The sequence below is a fragment of the Mus pahari genome, chromosome 4 (assembly GCF_900095145.1).
Source record: "Mus pahari chromosome 4, PAHARI_EIJ_v1.1, whole genome shotgun sequence".
Classification (NCBI taxonomy): Eukaryota; Metazoa; Chordata; class Mammalia; order Rodentia; family Muridae; genus Mus; species Mus pahari.
In genome coordinates this window covers 97711200-97733772 of record NC_034593.1, presented here as the reverse complement: position 1 = coordinate 97733772, position 22573 = coordinate 97711200, and the positions used below count along the sequence as shown (strand labels likewise).

Below are 22573 nucleotides of genomic sequence, written 5' to 3'. Positions count from 1 at the left end.
CCACCAATACTACCCCCTGTTTGTTTTTAAGGATTGATTAAATGGGTCTGGAGTGCAGTCCAGGCATTAGATTTAAATTTCTCCCCAGGTGATTCCGAGGCACAGCCAGGCTGGAAAAGAACCCTAGAGGTAAACATACTGGTGCCTTTTAGAGCCCAAATTGTGTCACAGTTGGGTGAGAAAAGGAGAAGCTAGGTCCCCACGGACCAGACAGTGGAACCTCGATCCCCAGCTTAGCATCTTCCTTTGTCCTCCTTCCCGTGAGTATCTGGGAGACCAGGCTTTTGAGACCATGAGAAATGGCTGCGAAGATGCCTGCCATGCCAATCCTGCTTTCCCAATCCCAAATTGGCAAGTGCTTAGTGTGACTTAAGGGAAAACAAGAGTCTTTTTGAAATTGTGACTGTTTGGAATCTTGGCTAGGAGGTTCCGGTAATTATACCTCACCACCAGCCCTACCCTGCCCTGCCCACAGTATTGGTAACTTACTCCAAGAGCAGAGCTGTGCTGAAGGTTGCCCTGTTCAAAAGGGACCTGGCAGCAAAGGACAGTGCTGGGCCAGTGCCTTTGTTGCAAGTGGCTCTGCAGCTCATTTCAGGTCACATAGCTTAGTAAACAGAGGTAATCTTCTTTTCCCTGACCCCATCCCGCTGACAAAGAACAGTTGAGCAAACGGGGAACTGGACTATGAGAGAAGCCACTAGCTTGACTCACATGGGGCAGAGGGGGCACACGTTTTTCACAGCCTCTGGTGCTGCTTTTGCTTGGTCTGCGGCTGTTGCTGGAAGCACTCCATCCTCAGGCTTAAGTTGAAGAATTCTTGGTCCTCCCCTAGCTGCTGAGGGTATAGAGACCTCCTGCCTTCCCTCTGGTTGTTACATTTGATTATTAAATTTAGGGACAGTGTTCTGGTGAAGAGGGCAGGGCACAAGAAGTACAGTCCTAGAGGTGAGCGGTGCATAGGGTATAGTGATCCCTTCGGCATGAGGGGGTGTGGCCAGCGCCTCCGGGGTTTGATTCAAGGCCTTAGATGGCCATTTCATTTTGAGTGAAAGCAGTTGTTGTCTGAGGAATTTGGGCATGTTTCCTAAATGAAGGAGATTTCAGGATCCGCCTCACATTTAGCGAGAAGCTGGGCCCCAGATGGAGTGTGGGACATTGACACAGGAAGAGCTGCCTTTGGGAACTTGCAGTCCACAGGAGGAGGCTGGGGAAAGCAGAGTAACAATTAAAGGGTTGGTGCTAATATGGGGGATTCAGAACTGTTGAAAACCTTGCTTCCATCCCCTGGTAGGAGAGGCAATTATATACACATCTATTGTGACTTTAAAAAGTAAGTGTGTGTGTGTGTGTGTGTGTGTGTGTGTGTGTGAAAGCCAGCAGCGCATACCCTTCACAGAACATGCAGTAGGTTGATATAGGAGAATCCTGAGTTCACGACAGTGTTTTAAATAACAAGGGGTGGTTGTGAGGTGTGCAGACTCTACACAGGGAGCCAGGTCAGCAGAAATGGAGGATGTGAGTCTGGAGAGGGGAGAGGATGAAAGAGAAAAGGTTTGAGGTAAATGTGGGCTTAAAGAGACTGGAAAGTTTGGTGTGACAGGACATGACAGGGTAGGAGTGCTGGAAAATGAGGGAAACTGAGGCCAGCTAGTGAAGGGCTTCGGATGACAGGTTCAAGGATTTGGCTGCAAGCCACTGGGTACCTGACCTGCAAAGATGCACAGTCGGTGCTCAGTGTCAGCTGTGGGTCAAGCTTGATTCTAGAACGGTCTGGGGATAGGATGGGGCTTGGGAGATTGCCGTGGGCAAGCATCCTTTGGCAGCTTTAGATGCTTTCTCCCGAGTCTTGTATCTGCTCATCTACAGGTCTACCCTAGCCAGGCTGACATTACCAGGGAAATGAAGGTCAGGAAATCAGGGAGGCTGTTCTTCAGAAAAAAAAAAAAAAAAAACCAGGAGTGTGCTGAGGTAGGGAGGGGTTCAGTAAGGTCCCACTGAGAAGCCATGGTGAAAATAGGTTGGGAGGAGGAAGCTGTGTCTGGAAGGAATATCTCAGCACCAGGAAGTCCAAGGCCACAGGTTGACTCTGGCCTGCAGTTCCCAAACTCTGCTCCGCACACACAGTCTTGTCTGGGTTGAGTGGGTGGGGGACCGAGACTTAGCTGGAAGCAGGGCAGACTTCCAAGCAACCACTGCAAACCATGTGACCTGGAAATATGGGGGTGGGGAAGATTATAGACTGAAGAGTGTGTTGTTGCTGGTAGGACTTCAAGATGAAGGCTCTCATGAACTGGTTTGCCTGGCTTAGGTGGAGAACAGAATTGCCACCCATTGGCTGGGTAGGTAGGTAGATCTGAATTAGGGGATCCACAGAGGCCTGGCCCAGGATAAGGCTGTGACCCTTTAAAATTATGTCAAAATCTGCATCTTACCAGAATGTAAGTGAGCATCTATATGGTCACATGGTACCTGATTGTTAATTTTGGGATTTATTTTGTTCATTCTTGGAAGCCAACAGTCTTACAATGTTTAAGGCTGTATTCAGAATAGTCCACTTGCTAAGTATGAGCGAGACTGCAGGTGACTGGAGAGTTCTGCTGGATTCTTGTTGATTTCTACGGTAACTTTCTGTGTGTTTCTCCTCTGTGTACATCATATACATCACATGATTAGGACCATCCTGTCTGTGTAGTTCTTCGAATCCATTCTTTCATCTAACTTTGTTGTAAAGATTTTCATACAATTAAAGAAATTCTCCAAGAACAGTGTTAATGGTTGTATTTCATTGCGTTCATTTAACATTCTCCTGTTGCTAGGCCTTTATGTTTCCAAATTTTCTATGGTAAACATTGCAATATTGAATAACTTTGTGGATGTTTTTCTGACAACCCTTTTATTAAGAGCAGATGTGTGATTCCCACACCCTGAGGAAATCCTATAGGCTGCCATGAGGTTTTCTGGGTCCCCCTACCTTCCTGAGCCGATTCAGAAAGAACCTTTTCTTTTTTTCTTTCTCTTTTTTCCAACATGTGTTTCCCTTCCCTTCTCTTCTTCCAGAAAGCTGAGAGTTACAACTTGTACACCCTGGGGCTTTTCCTTTAAATTCTAATAAAATTATTTTTGAGTTAAAAAAAAAAAAGGCTTTTTAGAAGTAGATTACTGAGTCAAAACAGTGAAACTTATTGAGATACTTATTATATTTTGCCAAACGGTTCTTAGATTATACTAGTATTTACGGCCACATAATTCGTGCCCCAGCTCAGTACACCATCACCTGTATCCGATACTTTTAGTGGTTCCTGTTTTGATATTTAAACATAAAACAGTGTAAGAATAAGGCATCTCCTTGTTCTATTTCAGTCTGACTCTCTGTGAGCTGGATTCCCATCCCCCACTGTTCTCCCAAGTTTATGGAGGCCACTTGTAGGGTTTTTTAAAATTTGCATTTTCATCATTTTTGCAATTCTGGGGGTTGCCTTAGAATGTAAGGCAGAGGGATACTGCCCCTGAGCTGACACACCCAGGTGAAAGTAAGTTTTTTTGTTTGTTTGTTTGTTTTTGTTTTTGTTTTTGGAGACAGGGTTTCTCTGTGTAGCCCTGGCTGTCCTGGAACTCACTCTGTAGACCAGGCTGGCCTTGAACTCAGAAATCCGCCTGCCTCTGCCTCCCAAGTTTTTAAAGTTTGTTTTAGTATAGTGGATAGGAGATTCTCTAGAGGCCACATCAGATGCAGATAGAGATCGGGGATCAGGACCCCGAGTTCCAGTTGGGGAGAGGAGGGACTGAAAGCAGCTGCAGAGGCTTTAGAGCAGCTGGGTGAGGGGGCAAAGGCTCCCCCAGGGGAGAGGCTAGGGAAGGGACCAACTGCTGCTGATAAAGGGGAGGATGACTTTCCTTTACAGGGTTCCTGAAGGTACGGCTGCCCCTGGGAGGCAGGAATCCTTGTTTGAGAGGGTGTCTGTGGCCCTATGCAAACAGCTCAATTTCTCATAACCCACAAGGAGAAAAATCTATGAGCTGGCCATAGTGATCCCAGGCCAAAGCAATCTTCCAGGAACACTGATTGGGTAGTAACTTACAGGCCGGGCAAAAGTCTAAGCACTTATAATTATCTCCTTTATCTTCATCAGAGAAGGTCTAAGAGCCAAAGTTAGCCTGTAAAACCCAGAGAGAAGTTCACCATCAGTCAGAAAGTAGGTGGAGATGTCTGAATTTGAACCTAGGCATTCTGGCTAGTCTAACTCAACATAGAAACTAATGTGGGATGGTGAACCGGCTTTGAAGGGCACATCCTGCTTACCAATGACTGATAGAAGGAAATAGATTCAGGTAGGAATGAGGAGAATTCAGGGGCAGGGCTTCTGCTTGAAACGGATTCTGGGACCCTAATAATAGCCACCTGACTTTGTGCCAGGCATTGTGCAAAGGGGATTTACCTTCAGTCCTCAGTAACTCCTTTGGATGAGGTGTTTCCATTGCCTCACCCAATTTTACTGATGAGGTAACTGACACAGAAATCGCCCAAGACCAAAGGGCCAAGCCAAGGCCAACCCTGGTCGGGAGGCTGCCCACGTGGCGTAAGGGAACAGGAAAAAATGGTTGGGGCGTGGCCAGGAGGCCAGAGGCGTGGCCGAACGGGGCGTGGCCGCGGACTTGGCGGGGCCTGGGGTAGGCGAAATTGGCGCGCAGCCCGGAAGGTTTCGGCGGGGTCGCACCTGTTGCGTGACTCCCCCGTAGCCCGGCCACGGGAGCCTGATCCCTAATTGACACCCAGAAAGTGGTGAAAGAACCCTAGGCGAATTCCGGGTCCGGTTTTCTGGGGAGCACGTGGCCAGCTTCCTTTTGAGTGCAGGCTTGGGGTCGCGACTCCGGGGTCTCCTGAGGTCAGTCTGGCCGCTGAAGTCGGCGGGAGTCCGCCCCCCGGCCGGCTGGCCATTTTGAAAACCCTGTCTTCCTTCCCGCTTTTCAGTGCGGGTGCAGGGGCCAGTGGCGCGACTTCTCCCCGGTGGGGGGCCCTCTCCCCTCCTCAGCCCGGCTCCCTCGCTGTGCTGACTTTCGTAGGCTGCCTTCCTGGTGCCACTCGGGACTTGGGCAGTATGGCCTCAGGTAAGTGTGTGGCGCGTGTGTAGGCGATAAAGGGACTCCAAGGCAGAGGTGCCTGGGTCGGATGATAAGTGGGTGGGGGGTCTTGGCAATGCCTGCAAGACTTAGGGGATGTGGACGGCTCCTGGAAGGGTCCAGGAAAGCAGACCTTGAGTGTGCAGGCAGAGCGGCAGGTCAGAGTAGGCTGGGGTCTTTCCCACCGACCTCAGACAAGACCCTGCCTCCTACTCTTCCTGTCTTCCTAGGAGACAGCTTCTGCTGGCCAGTGGAATTTTCCCAAGACAGGCCCCTCCCTCTTGGGCTCGAATTCTCAGTTCTGCCTCCTCCCGGAGCTGGGCTGTCCCTAGAGCAGGGGTCAGATGGAGAAGAATAGAGGGGGGCTCTGCCCCAGAGGCTCTGGGTTTTCATGAGTACGCTTGCTCCGTCCCTGGAGGAAATGGGTTTTGAGGTTGGAGCTCAGGCGGTATTCTTGCCTATTATTTTTCTCTCTGGCTGGCTGGACCCGCCTAGCCTGGACTTTGGCTTCTCTGCCTTGAAGCCTTGGCAAGGGATGAGGGTTCCCGAGGTGGGGTGAGGGTGGTAAAGAGCTCAGAGCTGGTGCTGCTCCGTCTGTTTTCTCTGCACCCCCCGACCCCGGCCCTAGCCACCATCAGACACGGCACTCCAGAGACTGGAGTGGGAAGGGAGGGATAAGGGGCAGGATGGAGGCCCCACTCCCCGAGGTTGCCTAGACAACATCAGAAATCGTGGCCAGAGCCTCTTCCGCCTGCGGGGCGCTGCTTCCTGCATCAGTCACTCCCGCTGGGGGCGGGGCGGAGGAAGGGGTTGGATGTGGGAGAGCTTGGCCCCAGCCGGTGAGGTTCCTCCGCTGTCGCCTTGGCCCCAGCCATGGCATCCTATCCTGGCCCAGGCAAGTCCAAGGCCAAATATCCCTTTAAGAAGCGGGCCGGCCTGCAAGCTTCCGCTGCCGCTCCAGGTGAGAGTTCTTGGCTTCAGGCATGGGTTCCCCTCCTCCTGTCCAGGCCACTGAGTGCCTCCGGGAAGGCCCCCTTCTGCAGCACCCTCTCTGCAATGATGCCCCTCGACCTCGGTTCCCGGGCTGACTGGCTGGCTTGGTGGCGCAGGGAGGGAGGTGGGAGGGGGTGCCTGAGGTTTCCATGTCAGGGATGCTGCCCTCCGGAACAAGGAGTGGGTGTGGATGTGGGTGCCCAAGAGGTGTATATGCACACGTGTCAGCTTGTGCAGATGCTAAGACTGTGTGTGAAGTGTATGTGAATGGAGTGGGGAGGGTGTGGGACTGACTGCGGACTGGCTACTCTGATTGGTACCAGGCAGACTCAGGCTATACTTGCCTTTACTTGTTCTTTCCAAGGCCCTAGATCTAGAACTCCCTCCCGGGTGAGTGTGGGTGTTGGGGTCCTGCGTTGCTAGCACCTACGGCTCTATTGCCAGTGCCCTTCCTATTGGCTTGCTCCTGGCCTGTGTTGTGAATTTCTTCAGGAGAGTGGGGAGTCCTTGATGGGCTATGCATGCTGCATCCTTTGGACCTAAGCAGGCATCTCTGTACCATCTGCAGCTGGTCCAGTGGTCCATCCTGGTGAGGACTTAGCTACTAGAGTTTGTGCTTCCAGGGATGTGTCTGTAGCTCTCAAGTCTAATGGCTAAAGAAAGACCTTTTGGTGATTTATTTGGTGTTATCAACCCCTGATAGCTGCCTGTATTTACACCCTGACTGGCCTCCTCTGGCCTATTCTTATATTGTTGAATGTGCTTGTCTAGGCTTTGTACTGTCCTGAGATAGATTTTCTGTGCTCACATCTGTCTTCTAGGTGTATGCCCTGGGGCTAGCTCTGTGCTAGTTACTCTTTTGCTGAACCAGAGACCCTTAGGTGCTTATACCATGAGAGCATCTTGTACTTGGGGTCAAGGCCTAATGAGGCAGTCTTGATGAGTGGGGAGGCTCCCAGTCAAAGGTGATTGACTAAGCACCAGAGTCCTGGAGCTGATGGAGTGGTTCCCTTTGGCTTTTGCCTGTATATGTGGTACTGTAGATGCCAAGTTTTGACACAGGGCCAGGGAGACGGATCCTGGCTTAGGAGAGTGAAGGCTATGGCCTGTGTTTCTCCTCTGGTGAGTCCCTAGCAGTCTTTTACAGTCATGTGGCATAGTAGGAGGGTGACTCTGGCTGCTGGAACCCTTCTTACTCACCTAGCTCATCTGTGTAAGTCCCAGGCCTATCTGATAGGAAAGGGTTTAAAATGAGGGCTTTGTCTTCCTTTCTGCAGCTCTGTGGTCTGCCTTCAGGGACTCTAGAAGTGTTGGGTGGCTTGGTGTAGTGACACACACCCGTAATTAGCTATTTGGGAAGCTGAGGCAGGAGGACGATGAGTTCCAGGTATGCTTAGACACTTGGTAAGATCCTGGCTGCAAGTAAAACTAGAGAGGAACGAGGATATGGCCCAGGGGTAGAGGACTTCCCTAGCTTACACAAGACCTCAGGTGTGGTCCCAGTAAAGCAAAAGACAGAAAACAAAGCCCCTAAATGGTCTGGAGCTGGATTTAAGAAGGCTCTGGGCTCCTTTTTGTTTGGTTGTTTTTTGAGACAGGGTTTCTCTGTGTAGCCTTAGCTGTCCTGGAACTCACAGAGCTCCACCTGCCCCTGCCTCTCCTCTGCCTACTGAGTGCTGGGATTAAAGGCTTGTGAGGATTGTGCTGTTACCACCCGGCCTAGGATTGGAACCCTGGGTTGGGTGAGTAGGTGTTGATCTTTGCTTCCTCCTCCTATTCTGCTCTCTTGCAAGAGAGCAGTTGCATCACCTCATCCCTACAGAGATCTTTTCTCCTCGGTGTTCTTTCCCTCTTATCAGCCCCGACCCTGCACTGGGCTCAGAGACTCTCTCACCCCCCCATCACTGAAGGGTCTCCACGTGGGAAGTGTTTAGAGGGTCCCAGGAATTCCTAGTTGCAGTCCCGTGGGCTTAGGGCTCTAACCTAAGCTTTATAGAGCGCTTGTAGGACATTTGCCCTGTGAGTCCTGGGGCTGCGGCCAGGTAGGACAAGGCTACTTCTCACCCACTGATAGCCTGTGTCCAGAGGTTAAAACAAGCAAGTAAACAAAAGCAGGGTCCTATGTGCCTTCCAGACGCGGTTCCCGTTTTCCAAGGTGCTTTTCCCGAGCAGGGCGTCCTCACCTGACGTTAGCCTTGCAGCTGCCCTGAAGAGTGCTGCCCGTGTGGTCTAGGAAGCCTCTGTAACTAGCTCTTATCCACATTAGACCAGTGCTCCAACTACCAGCCAGCTCCTGGGTAGCACAGACCTTGTCTCTCTTGGAGAGTCTGTAGTCAGGGCCCAGAAGACAGTGGTGGGCAGAGGAAGCCAGTCTGAGGCTGCAGGGCTCAGGGGAGGATTGCTGGTCTCCCTCTGTGTCTCTCCTTCTACCCTTTAGCCAGCCAGGCTGTGTCCACTTTCTGTCCCCTGGGGTTGTGGTTTTAAGGAGACTTGGCCCCTCCCCTGCCAGGCTGCCTTGGCCACATCAGCTTGTCTTGTTTCTCCCTGTTGAGACCCTGGATCTGGGTGGTCTCACTGGCATGGAAGAGGTTATGGCCCTGTTAAAGAGTTCTCACTCTTGCTCCTTCTCTGCATTTCTGAACTCCCCTGAACTCTCCCAGCCCCCTACTTGTGGCCATCTCAGGGTCTCCCCTGCTTATAGCTGCACTTGGTACGGCCCATGCCAGCCCCTGAGCTGTCCTGGGGGACTGGCTGCAGCTTTACAAGGCAAACAGGCAGACAAGGGGTACAGGGCTGCTGACCAGAATACTCTTGAACTCCGCAGGTAGTGTTCCAGTAGGGACCAAGGCAAGTAGGTAGCTGGGTTCTGATCTAGGGTAAGCACCCCTCTTTGTCCAGCGTTGGAACCGTACCTGGAGTACTAGGAAGTGGGCACAGAGACCTTAAGGCACAATGCCTAGACAGAGCCTCTGCGTCCTTTCCTAAGCCAGAGTGGAGGTGAGGGAGAGGGTTCTGGAGAGGTGGGTCTTCTACAGCTGGCTGGAAGAACCAAATAGTCTGTGGAGAGCTTCCAGCAAGAGGAGGCTGAGACTGGGGGGTTCTTTCGTGGTGGGCTAGGAGCTTAGGCAGCCCAGGAGACTAGCAGCTTCTGGCGTTCACAGTTAGCCTTGTGGTAGGGCCCATGAAGAGGTCTGCCCTTGTTGGCTTCCAATTCTCCCTTTCCCGGGGCCCTCCGTGGGGCCTCCAGCTTAGATCCTAAGGCCTCCAAGTGGCACGGACTGTGGCAGCTCCCTTTGGAGGGTCAGCCAGTTGTGGGACGGGTATCCTGGAATTGGTCCTCATCTTGGCAGCTCTGGGGTCCTGGAGAGAGGGCAGGCCTCCAGTGAGAGAAGGGGTTTCTGGCCAACCAGGTCCTCTTTCTTGAGAGTTGCTTCTCAGGTCATTGCTGGGTGGCTGCTGTACTTTGCCTGTGCCTTGCAGGTCTAGGAAAGCAGGCAGTGCTTCTGTTCATCTCAGTGAAGGATCTGTTAGGCCAGGGTAAATCTGACCCTGGGTTAGTACCCTAGAGGTTGATGATTCTTAGTGTGGCCATTAGTCCTGAATGAGTGCCTGGTGTGTGCGTGTGTGTTTGTGTTTGTGTGTGTGTGTGTGTACATGTGCACACGTACATCCCTTTTTGCAAAATAGTCATAGGCAGATAAATTCCCCTGAACTACGTAAGGGAGTGGGCTACTCCCACCTCAGGTGCTTATTGCAGAGTTGATGATCCATTTGCTCCACAGGCAGGCCCAGGACCTCATCCCTGAGCCTGGGGTGGTGAAGGGCCTCTGTGTAGATGCGGATGAATACTCTCAGGAGCCCCACGTGGCTGGCTCTTCTGTCTCAGTGGAAGTATTGTCCAGTGTCTAGGCCCTGGCTTTTAATAGGGTCTAGCCCCAGGATGGGAAGGGGCTCTTGGCTTTCCAAGACATCCAGGTCCTGTCCTTCCTCCCCTTGACTTTGGCACCACTGTCTCTGCAGAAGCTCGTAGCGGTCTGGGGGCCTCTCCACTGCAGTCTGCCAGATCCCTGCCAGGCAACGCCCCCTGCCTCAAGCACTTCCCGCTCGACCTGCGCACGTCTATGGATGGCAAATGCAAGGAGATCGCTGAGGTAGCACTCTTGTACCCCCTCACCTCAAACTGTACCTCTGTTGCTGTACCCTCTACCTCAGCCACCTCTCATCTTGGGCCATCCTCTCATCAGGGACAGTGCTTGACTGTCCCTGATGCTAAGCCTTTCCTGGGAACCCTGGCTCCTGCCCTCACCCTTTGCCCAGGCTCTGCAGGGGAGGGCAGGGGCAGAGGGCTTGAAGGCCACCTAACCTTTCCTCCTTTCCCTCACTGGTACCAGGAGTTGTTCAGCCGCTCACTGGCTGAGAGTGAGCTCCGTAGCGCCCCCTATGAGTTCCCAGAGGAAAGCCCCATCGAGCAGCTAGAGGAGCGGAGGCAGCGGCTGGAGCGCCAGATCAGCCAGGATGTCAAGTGAGCCCGCTGCTGCCCCTTCCCTGTCCCGTTATCTCTTTGAGGTCTGCCTGGAAGGCAGCAGAGAGCACATTCTTTGGAGTCCAGCTACTGCTGGATCCATCTTCCTGTAGGCTCCCGTGGACAAGCCTGTATGCTCTGGGCTGTTCTTATCCCACTTCAGAGATGAGAAAACAACTCCAGAAGATAGTTATCCAGAGCATACAGGCCTGCCCATAGACCGCAGGTGACAGTATGTGGTCAGAAGCTGGGGCAGTGCTGGGACCTGAAGGTTGCAGCCACTGTTCTTGCTCTACCAGATTTGACTCTTCCCACCTTTAGGCTGGAGCCAGATATTCTGCTTCGGGCCAAGCAAGATTTCCTGAAGACAGACAGCGACTCGGACTTACAGTACGGAGGGCAGAGGGGCATGCGCAGATGACACGGGGATGGGTCTGCACCACGGCTGACTCTGACCCATGTTTTATCTCTCTTTCCTATAGGCTGTACAAGGAGCAAGGAGAGGGACAGGGTGACAGGGGTCTTTGGGAACGTGATGTGGTACTGGAACGGGAATTTCAGAGGGTCATCATCTCTGGGGAGGAGAAGTGTGGGGTGAGTGTGGAGTGAAGCCTTAGGTTTCCACCATATGTTCTAGAGAGTCCTGGCCTGGGGAACTGGTGGGAACTGGAGAGGGTATTTCTTTTTCTGGTGCCTGGAGTGGCAGAGGCTGTGGGCTCACTGATTCGCTGGGACCAGAGAAGGCTGGATGTTCCCCGGTTTGAGGCCTTTGGTGCTGGGGGTAGGCAGTGTGAGGTCTGGGCATGGTCACAGGCGAGTGTGAACATGAGTGAGCACGGAGACCAAAGAAAGTGACCGCTTGTCCTTGTCTTCAGGTGCCATTCACAGACCTCTTAGATGCAGCCAAAAGTGTGGTGCGGGCGCTTTTCATCCGGGAGAAGTACATGGCCCTATCACTGCAGAGCTTCTGTCTCACTACCCGCCGTTACCTGCAGCAGCTGGCTGAGAAGCCCCTGGAGACTCGAACCTATGAGCAGAGTCCTGATACCCCTGTATCTGCTGGTGGGAGCGCCCATCCCTCTCCAACCCCAACTGTCCTGGGTGCCTAGGCTTGGAGCCTAGACACTTCTGTCCTGTCTGTGTCTCCCCCCACCTCTGACCCCAGGCTCTTTCTAGCTTCTTGACATCCAGGAGGGTGGAGGATGGGAACCATAGCTACTGTTTTGGGGTTTCTGACATACCTTACCCTTTATGGAGCCCATAGATGGGGCAGCTTCTGGCCGTGAAACTCCCTAGGCCTGATTCTTCCTCTCCTACTTGCAGATGCCCCAGTGCATCCCCCTGCACTGGAGCAGCACCCGTATGAGCACTGTGAGCCAAGTGCCATGCCTGGGGACCTGGGCTTGGGTCTGCGCATGGTGCGTGGTGTGGTGCACGTCTACACCCGCAGGGACCCTGATGAGCAGTAAGTGGGGCCATGTGTGTTGGGGTACACCCTAGGGAATGACACATTGGCTTAGGAGGGGCCGGAGGACTTGACTTGCTCTCCTCACCTGAGCTTCCTGTGTGCTAGCTGTCCAGAGGTGGAGCTTCCATACCCTGACCTACAGGAATTTGTAGCTGACGTCAATGTGCTGATGGCCCTGATCATCAATGGGCCCATGTGAGTTTCTACCTATCCATTCAGCTCATCTCACAGCCCAGATTGTCTAGCCCCAGCCCCAGCCCTGCCCCAGACAACTGTCACCTTGTCTCCTGCCACTCCCTGGTCCCCTACTCCTAGTTGGCTGCCCTCTTTCTTGGCTGTCCTTGTTCTGTATGCTCCTGTCTTCAGCTAACCCAGGAGCAGTCACCTGGGCTTCTTTCTTCTTTCCTCTTCTCCAGAAAGTCATTCTGCTACCGCCGGCTGCAGTACCTGAGCTCCAAATTCCAGATGCATGTTTTGCTCAATGAGATGAAGGAGCTCGCTGCTCAGAAGAAAGTGCCACACCGGGACTTCTACAATATCCGTAAGGTGGGCTCTCAGCTCATGGCCTCTGTGTCCTGGCCTACTTCTCTCCTCCAAAGACTATGCTGTCCCTCCCCCACTGCCCCCAGCATCCAATATGAGCGACCTTTTATACCTACTGCTTAGGCCGTGGACCCTTCCTTTAAAAAAGTGAAAATTTTATTACACTTTAATGTAATTTTTTTGTAATTAATGCCATTTAATGTAATAAAAATTTAAATAAAATTTTAAAATAAAAAGTAAATTTTTATTACATTTTAATTACTGTGGCTGTGGGTGTGGACATGTGGAAGCAGAGGAAAACTTCGCAGGAGTCATTTCTCGTCTTCCACCGTGTGGATCCTGGCCGTGACTTTCTCAGGTTTAATGGCAGGCACACTTTACCCACTGAGCCATCTCTCCCAAACTTTGCATTTGTATATATGTGTGTGCATGTGTGTGTGTGTGTGTGTGTGTGCATACATGTGTAGTGTGCATGTGCAGTAGGAGAGCAGGGTTGACCTTGGGTACCCTCTACCTTATGTACTGAGGCAGAGCTTCTCACTTGAACGCAGACTTGGCTGTTGGTTAGTCTAGCTAGCCAGTTTATCTTTTGTATCCCCTGCCTCTGCCTTCCTCATATTAAGATTATTGGCAGGCTGCTGCACATACTTGGCTTTTATGTGGGTTCAGTAGATCGCAGCTGCAGTCCTCATGTTTGTATAGCAAACAAGCACAGATGGCTGAGCCATCTCCCTGGTCCCAAGGCCTACCCTTTGTTGGACACAGCAGTCCTTTCCCATCGCAGGTGGACACGCACATCCACGCCTCGTCCTGCATGAACCAGAAGCACCTGCTGCGCTTCATCAAGCGGGCGATGAAGAAACATCTGGAGGAGATCGTGCATGTGGAGCAGGGCCGCGAGCAGACGCTGCAAGAAGTCTTTGAGAGCATGAACCTCACTGCCTACGACTTAAGTGTGGACACGCTGGATGTGCACGCGGTCTGTCCCATGGGATGGGATGGGGTGTTGGGTCAGTACTAGGACCAGGGATCGGGAGGTGACCTAGGCCTTCCCATCTCCAGGACAGGAATACCTTTCATCGGTTTGACAAATTCAATGCCAAATACAACCCTATTGGGGAGTCTGTCCTCCGAGAGATCTTCATTAAAACCGACAACAAGATTTCTGGGAAGTACTTTGCTCACATCATCAAGGTACGGAGCCGATGCTCCGCTGCTGAGCCAGAGCCCATGTGTAGGAGGGCTCAAGGGACAGAAGGGGGGCAGGTTGAGAGGCCTGATGAGACATGGGGTGGGGACACGGGACAGGGAGGAACGTAGATGTCATTGCTTCTGGTGTCTAGGAGGTGATGGAAGACCTGGAGGAGAGCAAATACCAGAATGCAGAGCTCCGGCTGTCCATCTACGGGCGTTCGAGGGACGAGTGGGACAAGCTGGCACGCTGGGCAGTGAACCACAAAGTGCACTCTCCCAATGTCCGCTGGCTGGTGCAGGTGCCCCGCCTCTTGTGAGTGTCTCTTAGAGTGGGAGGAACCTCCCTAGCTGTGTACAAGGGGCCAGGGCCTGCCTCTTGCTCGACTGGGATGGCTCGGCCTTCAGTGGCTCGGTACTCTTGAGTGCCAGGAGAGGCCAAGCCACAGTCTGTCCAGCCTGGTTTGTCTGGATGTCCCACTCTCCCACTGTGGTGCAAATGCACTCTGGTGCCTCTCACGACAGCTCTGACTCTTGCTGGCCCTGCCCTGCATCTGTTTATGTCCTGTCTCCCCGTAGCGATGTGTACCGCACCAAGGGCCAGCTGGCCAACTTCCAAGAGATGCTGGAGAACATCTTTCTGCCCCTGTTTGAGGCCACCGTGCACCCTGCCAGCCACCCGGAGCTGCACCTCTTTCTGGAGCATGTGGGTGGCGGTGGCAGCATGGGCTGGGACAGGGCAGGGTGGCTGGGTTTGGGCAGCTGTGGCTCTAGGCCTGACCACCAGCTCTTCTCCAGGTGGATGGTTTTGACAGTGTGGATGATGAGTCCAAGCCAGAGAACCACGTCTTTAACCTGGAGAGTCCCCTCCCAGAAGCTTGGGTGGAGGAGGACAACCCTCCCTATGCCTACTACCTGTACTACACCTTTGCTAACATGGCCATGTTGAACCATCTGCGCAGGTGCGTACCCCAGGGGTGCCGTGCTTTGAGCACCCTGAGCTGAGGTCACTAGTGCCCTGACACCCATGCCCCCTGTGCCCGGACTGACAGGCTCTTTCTCTGCCCTTAGACTTAATTTTCCATCCTTCCCTGTCAAGACTCTGCCCCTGTCTTCTCTCCTAGCTCCCCACTGTCACTCACTGGAGGGCATACATACGAGTGATGTGGGGTCTGGGGTCAGGTGAGCTTAGGTGTCCCCAGGCTCTGGAGCTGACTCTGTCTTCATACCCCTCAGGCAGAGAGGTTTCCACACGTTCGTGCTGAGGCCGCACTGCGGGGAGGCCGGGCCCATCCATCACCTGGTATCAGCCTTCATGCTGGCCGAGAACATCTCCCATGGGCTGCTTCTGCGCAAGGTCAGGGTCTGCACCCCCAGCCTCCACGTGCAGCTGCTTGCCTTCCCGATCCTCCTCCTCCCCAACCATCAGATCAGATTCCTCCTTCCCAATATAATTAGCTCTTCCCACCCATCCTCTAGCTGGGGAGCCCAGCGCAGGATTCATCATTCTTACATGAGTCCTAACCTGGACCACCCTCCTTCCCCTAAGCCCCAGAGCCCGCACGCATGGCCTCCCAGCACTGAAGCCAGCTGACAAGTCCTCCATCCCCCCTTCCTGCCCAGGCCCCCGTCCTGCAGTACCTGTATTACCTGGCTCAGATCGGCATCGCCATGTCCCCGCTCAGCAACAACAGCCTGTTCCTCAGCTACCACCGGAACCCTCTCCCTGAGTACTTGTCCCGTGGCCTCATGGTCTCGCTGTCCACAGATGACCCCTTGCAGTTCCACTTCACCAAGGTCAGACCCAGGCCAGCGGGCAGCCAAGGGCAGGTGTCTGGGGGATACTGGGTGCCTCTGGGTTGGTGCTGCCCCCTTGCTGCTGGAGCTTAGCAACTGTTAGCCGAGTCCTTAAAGGAGGGAGGGACGGCAGGGGCCGATGCCTGCCTCAAGGAACCTGGCCTGTGCAGGAACCCCTGATGGAGGAGTACAGCATCGCCACCCAGGTGTGGAAGCTCAGCTCCTGCGACATGTGTGAGCTGGCCCGGAACAGTGTGCTCATGAGTGGCTTCTCTCACAAGGTACGGTACTCAGCCTGCTTGGGGCTGGGCATTACCTTTCTTCCTTCCATCTGGGGTCCTGACCTTGTCCCTGTGATAGTTGGATCTTCCTGCATCTCTGCCTGTTACCTATACCCCTGCAGGTGAAAAGCCACTGGCTGGGACCCAACTATACCAAGGAGGGCCCTGAGGGCAATGACATCCGCCGTACCAACGTGCCAGACATCCGAGTGGGCTACCGCTATGAGACGCTGTGCCAGGAGCTGGCGCTTATCACACAGGCCGTCCAAAGTGAGATGCTGGAGACCATCCCAGAGGAAGTGGGCATTGTCATGAGCCCAGGGCCATAGTGCACCTGGTCTGTGCAGTGCTCGCCCCATCTCAGCGACTTGATTATGTCCTGTGATTAGACCCCTCCCACCTGATGTGGTCTCTGCATGTCTCCGTGCTATGTTTCTGTCCTGCATGTCTTTGACCATGTCTTGCCTCTGGGCCACCTCAATGAAAGCAAGTCCAGGAATCTGCTTCATTATTGTCTCGGCTCAGGTGGTACCTGACGGCTGGGATTTACGAGTTGGCCCTGCTAGTGACCTGTCCCAGAATTGTCAGAAGTCTGGCTGTCCTACGGTGTTCTCAGTGTCCACAGGGGCTTGGGATGGTTACGTAGGGCTGGCCCCTTGAGCCCCAGGAACCCAGGCTTTGGTTAGAGTTCAAGTTGAGTTTCCCTCGTGTTTATGTGGCCGTGGAGCAGGAGGGGCTCATTATCTCTCTGCTGTGGCACTGGCTGCTCAGCCTCTGAAGTTCCAGCTGGTCTGTGCTTGGCAGAGCAGGACTTAGGCTCGCTCATGGCCCTGGTGGCCTGGCATGAGGGGCTGGCCCACTGCCCCTGCCGAGTCCCCAGCCCACATGTTCCTCTGTTACCAGCCCCCTTGCACCCCTGTGGGGGGGGCGGCTGCCCTGATCTGTCTCAGTTGGAGGCTATTGCAGTTGGAGGGTGCTGGGTCTGTCACTCGCCATGGAGGTGGCACCTCCTTTGAGGGTTTCCAGGTCTTTGACCAGACCCAGTTCCCAGCTAGCCTCTTGTGTTATGTTCTAGACCGAGGCCTTTGCTATGAAGAACAGTGTTTCATATGACCCATTTTTCCTAGTGCATGAGAAATAAAAAGATTATTTAATTAATGAGGCACGTGAAAGTCTCTGTTGGTGGAGGGGGAGGAAGGGCAGCGGAGTGGTAAGGCACTCTGGTGGAGTACGGCGTGGGGCACTGTATAACAGACTGGCCGTCCTGCCAACGCTGTTAAGAGTGCTTAGATTGCAATATATGCTGCCAGCCTGTGAAGTGTATGGCATGGGTAAAGTAGATTATATGCGCACTGACTGAGGTGTCTGTAGGAGAGGAGATCCCATTGAGCCTCATTCAGTTCGTCCCTTCTGAACGGGTCATGAGGCTCCAGGTCCATGGTGTGTATTCTTGACACACAAGCTTGAAGGATGGTATCTTTCTCACCTCCTGACTCCTGTACAGCCTCTTAGGGCAGCGTGGTAGATGGGAATTTATGCCCCTACATGGCTGCCTGAGGCTTTTAGGGAACCTGATTAAAATGCTCTTCCCAGGTCCCTCCCTCAGGGATTCTGACACAAAGGTGGCAGATGTGGTGACAGACATACCTGTCAGATTGTACTGCATGGAGCTGGGGCTGCTTGTATTGGAATCTATCGCTAGCAAATCCACTTTCCACCCGTGCCTATGATATAATTTGCAGAGTACCTTCTTGCCACAAAGGTGACTAGACCTGCTGCCAATCAATGGAGGGGAGCGGAATGGACCCTGGGCAGCGCAGGGTTCTTACTGCATAGGCAACAGATGCTTGCCACAGCTGCTGCTGGGTGGAGAGGGCCTAGGGGCTGCCTGCCTGCCTCAGAATTGCAAGCCTGTGTGACGAGAGGACCTGGTTGGGAGCCCACGGAGGTCGGCATCAGCCCCCACCTCTACCCCTCATGCCCCACCCCAACCCTTGACTCTGAGCAGGCAGGAAGGCCTCAGACTGTCACAGGTGCCCCAGAGACCCAAGGCAGAGCTCTCCTCACCCGTCTGCCTCCCTCTGTCTCCTTGCCAGTTCATTTTATCCGTTTATGTATCTGAACTGACTGTTGGAGTTAGGGGCTCGAGCAGAAGGCTGTACAGAACAAAGCTGGCTTCTGCCTAAGGAAATGGGCCGAGGGTTCAGAATGGCCGGCAACAGGACAGAGACGAGCACTACTGTGTCAGAGGTTCTCCACACCTCCCTGGGCTTTGACTGCCCTTCCCCCAAAACAAAGCTTTTCAAGGGTGATGGCCACTAACTTGGAAATCAAGCAGACTGGATTAAGGGATCCTTCTAGGCTGTTCCTCGAAGGCCAGCGTTGCCTGTCTACACCAGCACTGAGGTCGCCGCATTCTTCACTGAATTTGTCAAAAGGTCAAATCCCTTCTTTCACTTTCCTGTCCAGCTTTCCTCTGTGCTGACGCCCGGCCCTCAGTGCATTGCGAACTAACAAAATGTTTCTTAGCAACCTCTCCAGTTTCATACCAGCCGGACTTTGGTTTTTCATTTATCAGACATTTCTCTTTTAAACATTCATCAAGGGTGAATCTTTTGAAAAACATCCTTTTAAAAAAAAATTATTTATTATTATATGTAAGTACAATGTAGCTGTCTTCAGACACACCAGAAGAGGGTGTCAGATCTCATTACGGATGGTTGAGAGCCACCATGTGGTTAGGTAAGATTCTAGTAAGCTTTAGCTTTGGTTTTCTCAAGGCTTGACATTCTCACCCTAACCTACATGCCTACAAGAGAGAATTGCCAGGTTTGAGATGTCTATTTCCCTTGATAGGATGCAGCAAAGCCCTTCCCTTGCTTGCCCTCTGCCTTGCCAGACCTTTCATACTGTCAGCTCTTCCGTCTCCCTGTCAGCCCTTCCGTGTGACCTGCTTGGGGGCTGCTGAGTGTGGACCCCTCCTGTGGAAGGCAGCACCTTACCACCCTCCAAAGGCTGACCTTGAACTCATTATGTAGTCCTTGCTGGGGTGGGAACTCCCTCTCATTTACTGGATTGAGATTGGTGGTGGTGGACTTTTAAAATCAATGCTTTAAAATGCCCCAAACAGTGCTTGCAAACAGCAGAAGAACCTTCCCCTTTGTGGCCCTTGGCCTAGTACAGAGTGAAGTCTACACCTAGGCATTGCAACTGTAAATCCTAACCACAAAGACAGCAACCTGGGCTGCTCTGCAGGCGCCCCCTCCTGGGGAGCCAGAGAGGAGCAGGTGGGGACATTTCTTATGCTCATCGAAACCCTGTCTGTCACACTATTGCCTCCTGGGTGAACTTATTCAAGGAAAGTCCAATAGAACATTTAAACATTAACTCACGTTTGGCCTAATGTTCAGTAATTCACTTTGTTTTCTATATGGGAGCAAAGTCGCTCAACTTGACCCTGTCTGGTTAATGACTTAGGGTAGGTGGTCTCTGCAGCCGGAAACCACAGGGTCTCCTGTAGCATCTGGACTTAGGAGTGACCCAGGATCTCCAGTTCTGGATGTAAACCTGTGGAGAGAGCTTTCAAAGGCTCAAAGAAGGCTGGGAAGCTAGAACTTTGGAGGCTGTAAAATAAGAAAAGAGGAGAAATTGAAACTAACAAATGTTTAAAGAAATGCCTTCAGAAACTAGCATGTCAACTTCAATATTTGTTAATTTTAGTATCCCTACAAATGTCATTATATTTGGAAACAATTTGTAAACTGCATTTGGCAAACACTCCAGAATCCGCAACATGACTGTAGCCATAGCCAGTTCTAAACTAAAGGAGTTACTCATAGTCCCGTAACTTCAAAAACAGCTTCAAAAGCAAGTAGAAGGGGTCCCTTTAAACCAAAGGAGTTACAGTGAATGAGGATGTGTGTGCATTTGAATGTTGGTTACTCTTGGAGGGGAGTGTCGTCAGAATCAGATGCCTGCTCTGCGCTCTGCACAGAGCTCAGGAGAGCCCTACCCTCCGCTCCGCCCACTTCCAGATAAGATTGGTTCAGCCTCAGGTCCAGTCTTCAGATTGGTGCTTCTTCCTGACTGGACAAGCTGAGCAGAACCACTGTCTCTGCTGCAGCCTGGGCTCCTGTCAGCAAAGCAGCCACATGGAGGGTTAGATATATCCACCTCCACTTCGCTCCTGAAAAACTGGCCTGGTTGTGAGCCTCTTGGCTGGCCAAGCCAGCCCTGAAACATAGAAGCAGGTAGAGGAGTAAAGTCCAGCCTACCCAAGGTGGGGTCCTAAGAGAGGAAATGAAGGGCTAGGGTGTGTTTCTTGCACCCTGCACACAGAGGTCTAAGTTCTTTCTGTGTGAGTGCAGTGTACTATGGGCTGCTTCGCATGGCAGCCAGCATCATATTCCCACTCTTTCATTTTGATGCGGAGGGTTCTCTATCCCGAGCTTGACTCACTACGCAGCCCTGGCTGGCTTTGAATTAACAGCTGTCATTCTGCCTCACTCAGCATAAGTACTGAGATTTCAGGCGTTCACCTCCAAGTCTGGCATTCTCCTGCCCCCAAAGAGAAACACCAGGTTCAGTGAGGCTGAGGAAGTACAGAGCCGACCCCTCAGCCACTCTACTGTGGCCCTTAAAGTCTGTATCTGGTTGGGGACAGAAGTTGTCTCTGAGAAGGGACAATGTCCTGCCTCTTCCTGGCATGAGTGATCTGGTTGTGGCTGGTAGCTGTGGGAGTGGAGAAGAGCATTTAGAGAGGCAGTTAAGAGCTTTAGTTAAGCTGGGTGGTGGCAACGCATGCCCTTAGTCTCAGCACTTGCGAGGCAGAGGCAGGGGCAAAGGCAGGGGCGGGGACGGGGCGGAGGCGGGGCAGAGAGGCAGAGAGGCAGAGAGGCAGAGAGGCAGAGAGGCAGAGAGGCAGAGGGATCTCTGAGTTTAAGGGCAGTCTGATCTACAGAGCAATTTCTGAAACAGACAAGGATATACAGAGAAACTCTGTCTTTAAAAAACCAAAACTAACTAACCAAACAAAAATCTGTAGTTAATGGCTGGAGGGCTGGTTAACAGCACTGGCAGCTCTTCCAGACACTCTCCAACACCCACGTGGCAGCTCACAATCATCTGCAACTCCAGTTGTAGGAGATCCAACTTCTGACCTCGGTGGGAATATGGTACCCAGACATCCATGTAGGCGGAACACCCATGCACATAAAAGAAAAATAATGAGTACAATTAAAAAGGAAGGTCAGTGGTTAGGGCCTAGGGGGAATAACAGCTGGTAAAGCACTTGCCTCTCAAGGGCAATGACCTCAGATCAGTTCTCAGAATCCCAGAGCCGGGGAGGTGCGGGCAGGAGCCTCACTGGGGATCGCTTGGCCAGCTAGACTAGCCTAATTGTCTCAAATGAGGTAGACAATGTTCCTGAGAATTGTATCTGAGGTTGCCTACTGACCTTTAACGTGTGTGTGTGTGTGTGTGTGTGTGTGTGTGTGTGTTTTAAAAAACAGGGCTTCATAAGTAGCCACAGTGTCACGGTTGGCTGGCACAGTCTGACAAAAGATTGAGAGCATGCATGCTGAGAGGCGGGGACGAGTCCAAATCTTTCCTTTCATAGGCAAGAGAACGAGAGCTCAGAATCCATAGAAGTTTCCTAAGAGCTCATGTTAATAAGTGACAGTGCGTCAGAGTGTGTTAACGTCGCCGTCACTGGGGCAGAAACCTGGGATAACTTAGAAGCAGGAGAAGTTTATCTTGGCTCACATTCAGAGGGCTGCATCCGTGGCCACTTGCACCTTTCGCTATGGACAGCACAGTACTCAGTAGAGGGAGCATGTGATGGAGAAGGTCCCTTTTCCTCCTGGACACCAGGAGGCATCACACAGGGAGAGGGTCAGTTCCAATATCTTCCTCAAAGGCAAGGTACCAACTTCTCTAACTTCGGGGCCTCCACTAAGGGCACTCTTTTTTCAACATAATATTTTTATTATTATTTGGAAATTTCATTTCATGCACCCTGATCACACTCATTTCCCAGTCTTTCCAACCCCCCCCCCCCCAATACTTGTGGTCCCTCCCAAGAAGAAGAAAGAGAAAGAGGAGAGGGGAGGGGACAGGGAGGGGAGGGGAGGAGGAGGAGGAACAGCAGCAGCAGCAACAGTGTCACACTCCCAGTAGCCATCCCCATAAAAGAAAACTTCCCCACCCCACCCCACCCCTGCAGAAGCCATCAACTGTGGAGAGCTACACTTCAGCATCCTTATCATGATATGTTTTTAAAAAATAGATTTATTTATTGTAAGTACACTGTAGCTGTCTTCAGACACGCCAGCAGAGGGCGACAGATCTCACTACAGAGGGTCGTGAGCCACCATGTAGTTGCTGGGATTTGAACGCAGGATGTCTGGAAGAGCAGTCAGTGCTCTTAACCACTGAGCCATCTCTCCAGCCCCCCTTATCACAATTTTTAAGAGTTCTTTTTCAATGACTTTCTGCCTAGACTGTTACTCTTTTGTTGTTGGTGATGGTGTTTTGTTTTGTTTTGTTTTGGCGGAGTAGAGTGGGGACAGGGGTTGCTCATCTCCCCATCCTCTCATATCTACCCTTTGCCCTTGCAGTCTTCTCCCAACACACACACACACACACACACACACACAC

The 22573-nt window shown here is 52.4% G+C and overlaps 1 protein-coding gene and 1 pseudogene across 4 annotated transcripts; one reads left to right on the top strand and one right to left on the bottom strand.

Annotated features, from left to right (window-relative positions):
- Window positions 1-4483: 4483 nt before the first annotated feature.
- Window positions 4484-5091, bottom strand: LOC115063846 (annotated as a pseudogene).
- Window positions 4659-17074, top strand: Ampd2 (adenosine monophosphate deaminase 2). Of its 4 annotated transcripts, XM_021195558.1 has the most exons (19): window positions 4659-4886; window positions 4973-5109; window positions 10135-10265; window positions 10506-10636; window positions 10958-11026; window positions 11119-11230; window positions 11512-11698; window positions 11960-12101; window positions 12210-12299; window positions 12521-12650; window positions 13432-13626; window positions 13710-13841; window positions 13991-14154; window positions 14418-14544; window positions 14637-14800; window positions 15075-15195; window positions 15462-15635; window positions 15806-15916; window positions 16039-17074. In XM_021195558.1, the coding sequence occupies exons 2-19, from the start codon at window positions 5100-5102 to the stop codon at window positions 16243-16245; spliced, it is 2397 nt and encodes a 798-aa protein (XP_021051217.1). In that variant the 5' UTR covers window positions 4659-4886; window positions 4973-5099; the 3' UTR covers window positions 16246-17074. The 4 variants fall into 4 exon arrangements, with proteins under 4 accessions (XP_021051217.1, XP_029393433.1, XP_021051216.1 ...); XM_029537573.1 differs by having other exon boundaries at window positions 4659-5109; XM_021195556.2 differs by lacking the exons at window positions 4659-4886; window positions 4973-5109 and adding an exon at window positions 5504-6082.
- Window positions 17075-22573: the final 5499 nt, after the last annotated feature.

What these genes read in the sequence shown, in the direction of transcription:
- Ampd2 (XM_021195556.2), top strand. Translation starts at nt 5,995, where the DNA reads ATGGCATCCTATCCTGGCCCAGGCAAGTCCAAGGCCAAATATCCCTTT. An exon ending in CGCAGGGACCCTGATGAGCA is followed by an intron (nt 12,102 to 12,209) that starts GTAAGTGGGGCC and finishes CCTGTGTGCTAG; the next exon opens with CTGTCCAGAGGTGGAGCTTC. An exon ending in ACACGCTGGATGTGCACGCG is followed by an intron (nt 13,627 to 13,709) that starts GTCTGTCCCATG and finishes TCCCATCTCCAG; the next exon opens with GACAGGAATACCTTTCATCG.